General features: G+C 36.1%; 1 protein-coding gene across 1 annotated transcript; it reads right to left on the reverse strand.

Annotated features, from left to right (window-relative positions):
• Positions 1 to 3,417: 3,417 nt before the first annotated feature.
• Positions 3,418 to 8,593, reverse strand: LOC121947448 (taste receptor type 1 member 1-like). Its single transcript, XM_042492508.1, has 6 exons — positions 8,412 to 8,593; positions 7,434 to 7,734; positions 6,519 to 7,244; positions 5,117 to 5,323; positions 4,666 to 4,786; positions 3,418 to 4,346 (listed from the first exon to the last, which is right to left on the reverse strand). The coding sequence occupies exons 1-6, from the start codon at positions 8,591 to 8,593 to the stop codon at positions 3,418 to 3,420; spliced, it is 2,466 nt and encodes an 821-aa protein (XP_042348442.1).
• Positions 8,594 to 10,269: the final 1,676 nt, after the last annotated feature.

Consider the following 10,269-nt stretch of genomic DNA (forward strand, 5'->3'; position numbering starts at 1 on the left):
GAGGCCAAGTTTTTCCCAGGGTTTTCCCTTTATCTGACCAAAGTGGAAAATTGAAAGGTACAAGTGAAAAGCCACGGGGCGTTCCTCCGATTTTCCTCGCTCCATATTTTGGAGAACAGAAAAATGTGACCTCTCAGCAGTAATGCTGCCTTCATCGACTTGAACAAAATAACAAATAAATAAACAAAAATATTATAGTAAAATAAATCAATGTATTTATCCTTTATATAATACACATTGTTGTGATGTAACCTCACTTTAACCTCGTCATCGACTAATTTTAATTTTAAAGAATTTGTCACTCTTTCCGTGATTTTTAAATACGGCTGTGTTCATCACAGCGACCTTAGACAGTAGCAGGCTGCATAAATACCGAATTTTTCCCGAGTGGATGAACACGCTAAAATTCCGCGTGACAACGTGTGTGGCGTATGTAACTCTGAAATTGGTATGAAATTGTCAATTTGTTGGTGTCAGCGTTCAGCTCTCCAAACGCGCCATATGCCATGCTAAGTGGCACTATTTACCAATTCGTTCCTACTTTCACGGTCCATCCTCCCCTTCTCCCTGCCAGGAAACTGAATAGCCACAACAAAATGGCAATTTACCCTCTGGAATTGTCACATACCCCCTGCGGCAGGGCCCTTTCCGTTTCACTTTGTGGGGCTCCCCAGCCTCACTGAGCGTCACAGCGTGACACTTTGACTTTCAAATGGAGGCAGAAAGTTTTTCGACCTTAGTACTGTCTCAGGTCACCGTTGCTGACGCTTCACATGACCATCAGTTAGTAAACCTGTCATAACAACCATCACAGGTTAGCTAATTCATCTCATCATCTTACTAGATACAAGGAATTAAAGCAGAACATGGTCGACATTGGCACACAACAAAGGGGCAAATGTTATTATTTGGTGACGATATTAAAGCACAGCTAATAAAAATAGTGTTTCTCAAAGGCAAGGTTGCATCCCCATAGCAAAAAATCAATAAATTAATAGCTAATTATGTGGCATAATATCCCTTAATTATGTGAGACAAAGCTGGTCTTTAATGAATATTTGACAAGTTAATCAATAGGATAGGAACTCTGCAAGGTTCCCACAGATCCTTAAAGAGTTTTAAAAGGCATTGAATTAATTAATCTAAAAATAAGACATTAATTTGTATTAAAATAAGGTCTTAAAAATGCTAAGACACTGACATATAAATATTTTTTTTCTGCAATTGCGCTGTAAAATCTCTTAACAATTGGCAGCATCTACTTTTTGTTAAATAATTTCATGACTTCCTCCTCCTAAACTCGTCATGGTGGGAATCCAGCAATTGAATCTCCCATGTAAATTGAGAAACAAAATTGCCAAGAAAACTGTCCAGAAAAGCCAGATCTTTCCCACCTCTTTAGGTAAACCAAATAGATTCTTTTACAGTAATACAATATATTCTTTCTTCTCCATGCTCCTCATCTTTTTTTTTCTCAAAATTTGAAATAATTTAACTTTTTTACTAGTCAAAGAAACAGGTTTTATGTTACAATAAACATTTGAGCAAGCTAAAGTTATCCATCTTCAATTTTGGTTATTCTAAAATTACTCTAAAACTTCATTAGGAGGGACATTAAAAATGTCTGACAAAATCTTGTAACTTACCTTAACCTGCAGGAACCCTGTTCTGGCAAGGACACCTGAAAACTAACATCTTTAGTGCACCTGGATGCACATGCACTAACTGACTTAATTATATCACTGCTGTCTGTTTATGCATTGAATGCCTCCACTGTTGTCCCAAAAGTAACATCTGTATTCACATCTGACCAGCAGTGGTTGTGTAAAGACTGGCAATAGGGTTGTTGCTGTGTAAATTAAGATTTAAATCAGTACCAAACTGGTGTTGTTATGTGGCCTGCTCCAGAGATGTAGTGTGCTTTCGTTGTACTTTAGACTATTTGTGAAATAAATTCCTCATACCAAATGGTACCTGTCATAGCCAAAGTTTATGTATCACTCCAGCAAATTAGTTTAATATAAATTAACTGTTGATGTTAAGCTTGAACAAAGTTGTGTACATACAATACAATGCATACAGTCTCAATCTGCACAAGATCTACCCAAAACTCTAACCCCCCCCCCCCCCCAAACTTTAATGTCAAATCAATAGTTCTTAACTTAATGTTGTCAGTGCTGATTTTGCCTTTTAAGTTTAATTTACTTTACACAGTTTCAAGTATTAGAAACTATCAGGGTAGTATCTCCATGGAGAGTGTGGCTTAAATATCACACTGAGAGGGTGAAAAATTAAATAGCAGACACTGACTTTGATGAATACTGACAATTGAGGAAAATTAAGTCATACAAGTGCGGTTGAACTGTAGTGCGTGTAAGACAGTCGCACTGTAAAATGGTGCCATCATGTGGTGAGACTGATGTTACAGCAACCTCAAAAAACTGAGCAAAAAAGCTCCATACTCAATTTTTTGTTTTTATTAAAACAAAAACTCACTCACTAATCACATTGTTTTTTAATGGCTGCACAGGTTCATAAAAATATCAAAATCAGTACAAGGGATTAACAGAAACATCTTAAGGTGGACTGTCACTAAATGCCCTGAGTCTGTTAAACAATATATTTAACAGTAATATTAGAAGATATATATAAGATGTTAAAGCAATAATTCACCAACAACAAAATGTATCTTTACAATTCAGTGATAATTTAATCCAATCATTTTATGTCATATGACAATGTAATATAAGTATGTATTTGTCCCATTGGGAAATGTATTTAATTTAAAGTTTAATTTTTAATCCATAAGCAAATCTTGCAGAAATATCACCTCCCAAAGATTTTAAGAAGTGCAAATATTTCTTCTATTTAATGTAGAATTTATTTTTAGCATGCTATTTTCAAGGCCAGAAAAATAAAGCAAGGACTCACAAAAAATGGACTGTTACTAAATATTGCTTGCTGAAATTGGCTAAAAATAGCTAAACAGTTGGGAGGGAAACCCTTACAGTGAGTATAGGTCCATTCTGTAATGAGAACCGAAGTATTTAACAGTAAGGCAAAATTCAACATTACTGTCCACAGATATCAGCCATATAAAGGCTACCTAGGATCGGCTTCTGTTAATGACCGTATGTTGTCAACCCTCTTTGAAATAACACTACATGGGCCTTTTATTTGACTATGTTGTTGTTGTTGTTGTTTTGAACGAATTTCAGAGTTGGTTTTGCTGATACAGTCCTCTTCAAACAACCATATCTCTTAAAGATTAGCTGAGAACCTCAAAAGAAATAGCAAATAAGACAAATATTCAATGATACTTATTTTAGAAAAGCCAAATTATTGCATTGCAAGTATTCCGAAGGACTGAAGCACATCCCTTTTCCGCCTCTTGAGACAAATGTGTACTTGAAGCTGCTACTGGCTGATTGTTTTGGTATAACTCTGAATGAGACCTTGAAAGTATTCCTGTGTATTTCTGTGGGGTTGAAAAATTATGATGCAACATTTTGGGAGAAAATAAAACAACAGAAAAGAGAAGAGACTGCAGAGTACTGCTAGAGCGTTAAGTGTTTGGATGTACTTTCCATGGTACAGAATGTATTCAGTGGCAAAGATGATCCAGGTGAGGATCAGCAGGAGCAGGCAGAAGGTTATTGCTTTGGCCTCATTGTAATTTTTTGGGAGGTCTTTTCCCATGTACGAGAAAAAAAAGCAAAGGAAACACAAAGATAAAAGTAAAACAACAGGACCCAAGAATGCTTTGAAATTAATGTCACAACCAAGAATGATTTTGTCTGGGTACCAAAATGTTTCATTGTAGGGTTTGGGGGGTGCATAAGTATAGACAATTATAAGTAAGAGTGCCTGAGTCACAAATGCCACAGAGATGATCAGCCATTGTCCGTGATATTTCATCCACCAGCTGTGGATCTTGGGAAACTTGGCAGCTATTTTAAAAATGCAAACAATCTGAAAAGAGCGCACAACAAAGCATGCGAGACAAACAGTGTAGAACAAGAAAAATGGTAAGAACCTTAAGATACAAGATGAAGTTGTTGGCTTACCAAAGTAAAAGAACACACTAAGACTACACAGACTGAGGCAGCCTAAAATTAAGAAGCACATTGGTCCCCCAGCAGATCTGACAACAGGTGTGTTGTAGTTGATGGCAAACAGAGCGGACATGGCTAGTGAGAGGCCCACCAACGCACAGGCCCCGACCATGATCAGTATAGCCCCACCGTCTGTGAATGGGATGTACTCCACCTCCCGCAGACTGCAGGATGTACTTCCTACTGCAGACCATTCTGTCTCCTTACACTTGATACACTTGTAGGGATCATCTGTTTTACATGAGAGAAAATTTGTCAATTAAGTTAGTGTTCTCTTGTGAAAAATATGAGACAGCTAAAAAGCAGTGTTATAGTTTCCATCCTCTATATTCTATGTTCCCTTAAAGTAAGATTTCATAAACTTGCTTAGTTTTTGATAGATTTTAACCATCTTTGAGGAAGCAGTCTATTGTAGGATCTGTTTACGTAGAGTCGAAAACGAAAGCATCTTCTTAGAACCGTTTTTAAGAACAGATTTATTTCATAGCTGTTATTTAGCTCTGAATTCATTGGCATGTTCAGTTGCTTTTGCTCATTTTCCTCCTCTTACCCGAGCTGTTAATATAAGTTGCATTTGGGCAGATTTCACAAGTGAAGCAGCATTCATGGATTCCATCTTGCTTTTTTGCATATCCCACACGACATTCAGGGGAACAAAGTGCAGTGGGCACCTGTACAAGACAAATATTTAACAACAAAAAAAATGCAAGTGAAGCAAAAAGAATACTGAAGAAACGTAGCATTTTAAATTTCTAATTAGGGTTTTTGAAGAGAAACTATACACTATATATGTAGACATTTCTTCAAGTGATGCAATGAACAATAGATATTGGATATTCCTCATTATGTGTTTCAGTCCTGTGACAGCTATTACTTATATACAACTGCACATGTGCAAGCAGAGCAAAGCAAAGCAAAGCAAAACAGTCTAATGGTAATATACGGTGTAAATTGTTGATATATTAAACTGCACATATTATAGTTAGGAAAAAGACACTTACTTCTCCATCTGCATGCCACTGAATTTTGCTGTTGTTGATAAAAAAATTGATTGCTGGGTGAAATTTATAAAAGCCGATCTCCTCTGCATCACCATTTTGGTTCCAGAAAACGATAGAAAAGGATCCGTAGTTTGGGTCACCATTCTCATGGAACTGAATATTTTGATTTAAAAGTGTGAAGTTTGACTTCTTCAGCTCTGCTAAAACCTGATGTGGGTATACAAAATTCAGATGGCCATTACTTTATGTGTTCCCAATGAGCATATGAGGTGTGGATTAAATTGTTTTTTTTAAGAAACATTCCTGTGGAGGGAGGAACTGCAGTGGAATTTTCTCCCTTTAGAGGAAATGGTTTAGACTTTACATGAACAGTGTGTAGGATTTAGGGAGATTTAACGGCATCTAGTGCTAAGGATTGCAGTGAGTTGAAACTCCTCCCTGATAGAATTCCTTCAGTGTTCATTGTTCAGGAGGATTTTACTAGGATCCTAATGATCAGCAGAGGCCGCCTCCGCTCTAAAACCAACATATCAGGTGATTTCAACTGGTAAAAGACTGAATGAAGTGGTTTCATGTCAAAAATCTGTGCTTATCCAATGCTGCTTGGTATGTCAGAGATGGGCCTCAAACCTGGGACCTGCTAATGTATGCCAACATTTTTTCTCTGATAACATAAGATCCAGGTGTTCAGCAGGTTTTACACAGGAACCAAATTATTTACTTGGTCTCTTCTTCTCCAACAAACAGATCTGGCGATTTAAAGGATATAAACACTGTATAAAGTCGTTGCACATTTAAAAAAAAAAAAATCAGTGTGTTGCCGAAGTTCTTAGCGCAGGCATGTAGGTCACTACTGTGGCCGATGTGAAGAATGCAAATGGCCCTATCTAGAGCCAGGGTTTGTTATTCAATTTCTGCCAGTATATCCCCATAAATCCTACATACTGAACCTTTAACTATAGCAGATTTTTTTTGTCTGAGTTTTTATGACCAGGCAATGTTTAACTAAAAATGGTTTATATTTATATATTTAAAAATAAGCAGAGTGAACAGTGTGCACTTTCAACAGATTGAAGGTGGAAATTAGACCAAATTTTCTCACACTGTGCTGATCACTCTCCACAAGTAAAATAGATGAAACCCAGATTTTTATTGCATTGCTATTGCATTATTCAATTCAGTTTATTGGCAGTTGTGGGCGTGTGGATTTATTGCCTTCTTTTTACCTAAATGTTTGACAGGTAAAAATCTGTCTCAAATGTTATGTTTTCACCTGTTATATATGAAAACAAAGCAGACAAATAACTTTGCGCTCCAAAAGGCTTATCGTTAATTATTAAATTGTTAATTATTAAAAAAATACAGGCCAAATCAAAAATACTGAGATTATTTGTATACTTACCATGTGTGGGTACACTGTAATGTTGGTATTACATCTGCCGGCTCCACATTGCAAGACATTGTGTAAGGCATGAGCGATGGCGTATACAGCAGCATGAACAGGAAAAGAGAAAGATGGGTCTGCAGCGATGACATCTTTCACACTCGGGCTGCTGCAGTTGTAAACCTGATTACAAAACATACGTTGTTCTGCCTTTTCGCAATGAGTCTGGCTTCTGGAAGAATGAATGAAATCTGTGAAACCAGGTATTGTCACTACTGGCTGAGACACCCCGAGTACAGTTCCAATATTTTTTATTTCTTTCTTCTTGGAGAGTCTCTTGTTTAGGGACCATCCGTCATCAGCTATCCACACTTTGTTGGTGACATTTAATTGTATTGCTGACTCAATGAGAGGTTCAGCCCTCATTTTTAGAGCTAAAACAGTTATGATGTTTATCTTCTGTTTCTCTATCTGTTTGAACATTTGGACGTAGTTTGTATCGTCGTTGAGACCTTTGGTGTATGCCAGGCAGATCTCAGTATCGTTAATCCTTTTAATGAACAATTCCTGTCCATCTTTGCCATAGTCATTATCACTGTAAAGAAAAGCAACCCAGCGCCAGTTGAAGTGTAGTATGATATTAACAATCACTTCAATGACATCTTTATTGGAATGAAGTGTTCGCAGGAAAGAGGGGAATTTTATGTTTTCTGAAAAGACAGAACTGGAAGCTCCATAACTGATCTGTAAAAAGAGTAACAGAAAAAAATTATAATTTTCAGTGACAAATTCTGAAGTATAATGTTAAAACCAATTTTTAAATTAATAATAACAAATGATAAAAGTTTGCTTTTAATTATTTTTAATCATGGTTTATTGTATTTAGTCTGACAGGGAAAAATGTTAAAAAAACAAAATTATTGTCAAACTTACCATAGGGATGAGATTCATCATAAAAAGTGGGGCTACAGTCATGGATTGAGTGCTTGTCAAAGGACCGACCAGTGCTATCACTTTGGACACATTGAACTTGTGTGGTTTACCCAAAGGTTGGATCAAGCCATTGACTGAAAGGAGTTTCAAAATGCCTGGAAAATTTTGTGTATCTGAGCAGTGGTCAAATATCTCATAGCCAAGAGACATATTAGGCAGTAGGTTGGTAGAGTTATTGATTTCCTCTACAGAGAATCTCATCAGCTGAAACCTTCGATAATTTGGGAGAAGGAAAGGTTGCCTGCGAATGGAGAAAGTACATCAGGAGTGTGGAGTTAACTTACTGTGGTTTCATTTACACAGCATTTGTTTCACTATAGCTTCAGAATCTCTTATTTTTAACAGCTTTGCTCAGTGCTTCACACATTGTGAATGTTACAAAACAGATTCCATGGATTTTTTAATGCTGTTTTCCGATGCATTTCACAAGTATTTAAACCTTTGAACCCTGAGCAAATTGGTGCGTTTCTTTTTTCCAAAAACAGAATTATTAGTATTTTTAAAAAACCTAGGGGAAATGTCTAGAGAAATACTGGGTTTATAATTATCATAATTGCATATTTAACACAACACCAACACCAACACCAACACCAACACCAACAAACAACAACGTTTTAAGCACTTTCCAAGACTTGTTTTCCGTGTGTGTGTTTAAAAATTTTTTTTAGGTAATTTTCTTGTTTTTTTACTTATTTCTAGCAAATGTTTGGGTCATTATCTTTCGTTTTCATTAACTTCTTCCCATGTTTTTGAAAGAAATCAAGTCAATTTTAAAGGGTTAAGGGGGGAATGTGCTACTAGCCACAGCCATTGACCAAAACTTCTAGGCAAAACTCTTGAATGTATAATAATGTCATCTGTTACACCAAACATTCTTAAGTGGTTTCAGCTTAAGATGATAAGCACTCAGATACTCACCTGGAGCAGTCGATGGCTTCTGGTCTGTCCTGATAAACAGAGTCACTGACATGATGAATGTCAAAAAGTCCACCTAACAAATAATCTCCCTCTAGCTGAAACTCTGACGCTGGGACAGTGCATTTAGTCAAGACATACAGAGACATTCCCAGAAGACACAGAGAAGCAAGAAAAAGTGTCATTGTTGCAGTTATTGTTTACCAGTATGATATGAACTCTAATAGGATTTGCCTCAGCCTTTAGTAAGTTATGACTCACTGGTGATGGTTAAACCCCTGGGATCATTTCCATGCACGTGGGAATAAAATACATATCTATAAATGGTTGGAGGAAAATACACAAATCAGTATGCAAAAATAATCTAAACTACTGTTGCACAGAGTTCCTACAGAGAGGTTTTAACAATCATCATGAGCAAGAAGTTTAATACCTTTTAATGATAAATTACCCCCAAATCAAAAATACATATTTTCCCTCTTACAAAAAGAGCAATTTAAAAATCTATATTGTTTTGGTGTTAGTTGCTGAGTGTTGCAGATATCAGTCATAGAGATGCCTTTGCTAAAATATTTGGGAATAAATGGAACTACTCTTATTGTGTCTCTTATCAGAAATCATGGCACGGCTAATCAACTTTGCTTTAGTTTTTTTATTCAGTCAGTGTGACAGAGGATGACAAAAAACAGTGACAGACCTATGTAATATATCTAAAATTCTTGGATACAGCTTGCATTTACTACAGCAGTCCATGGTTTCATGGACCAACATTAGTTTTAGAGCAAACCAAACAAGCACTATTTATTTAGCACTTTACCAAGTAGTAAAAGTACATTTATTTGAAAATGTAATTTTTTTCAAAGATAGAGGAAATGTAAAAAAAAAAACAAAAAAAAACAACTTATATTGACAGATATTATAATTATATATTCAAAATATTTCACGATAAATTAATTTAAGCACTTTTTGTCAGGTAATTTCTGTCTTTGTTTGTTTTATACTTTGTTAGGTTATTTTGGGTAACTTTCAGGTAATTTTCTTGTACATTTTACAACTTATTTGCACATTTTTGTGCCGTTTCCTCTTAGGTTGCTCATTGCCATCTTCACAATTTTTTTTTTTGAAAGACACTGAGTCAACTTTTTTAGGTCGCAACGGGTTTAGGGGTGAATGAGATGTTTTCACACAACTCCGCAACTGTTTTCTCGACTGGTACATTGTTCAACATGTTGGCTTCCTTCCACCCTCAAAAGACTCTTTGTGTTCATGATGTTTAGCCAGGCGATTTTTTTTTTTGTTGTTTTTGTTTTTTTGTCATGATAGGTAATATTTAAACTAAAACAATCTCGGGCTATAAACCAATAGCTATTGGTGCTGCAGTGAAGGTTTTAAAATTAGCACTGTGCCAGTGAGCAATGAAGATCACAGGATAGTCACAAGCAAATACAGACAAATTAAAATGTAATTCATTTAACCTAGTATCTTTGGTTTATGCTAAATGACTACTTCCTCTTACAAATGACCCCTGCATGATTTAACATTGGACAACACACTTCATTTGAAATAGGAAAATTTGCAATGACTTGGCAGATGAGCATGATAAATGGCCAGGACTTTGACCACAATTTGAATTCCTCATGGCAGAAGTGCAGAACTCCTTGTTCTGCTCGATGAAAGTAAACCAAATCAGTGTTTATTTACCACAAACATCATCATGCAGGTACAATGTGCAGTGAGAGAATAACAGGTCAGCTCAGGTAAACTTTATTATCCCACAAAGAGAAATTCATGTGGTCATACATGTTCCATTTAGACATGCAAAGCTTTACTGTATGCGATCTTTTAAACACACACACACACA

Source organism: Plectropomus leopardus, chromosome 8, assembly GCF_008729295.1.
Source record: "Plectropomus leopardus isolate mb chromosome 8, YSFRI_Pleo_2.0, whole genome shotgun sequence".
NCBI classification, from domain to species: Eukaryota; Metazoa; Chordata; class Actinopteri; order Perciformes; family Serranidae; genus Plectropomus; species Plectropomus leopardus.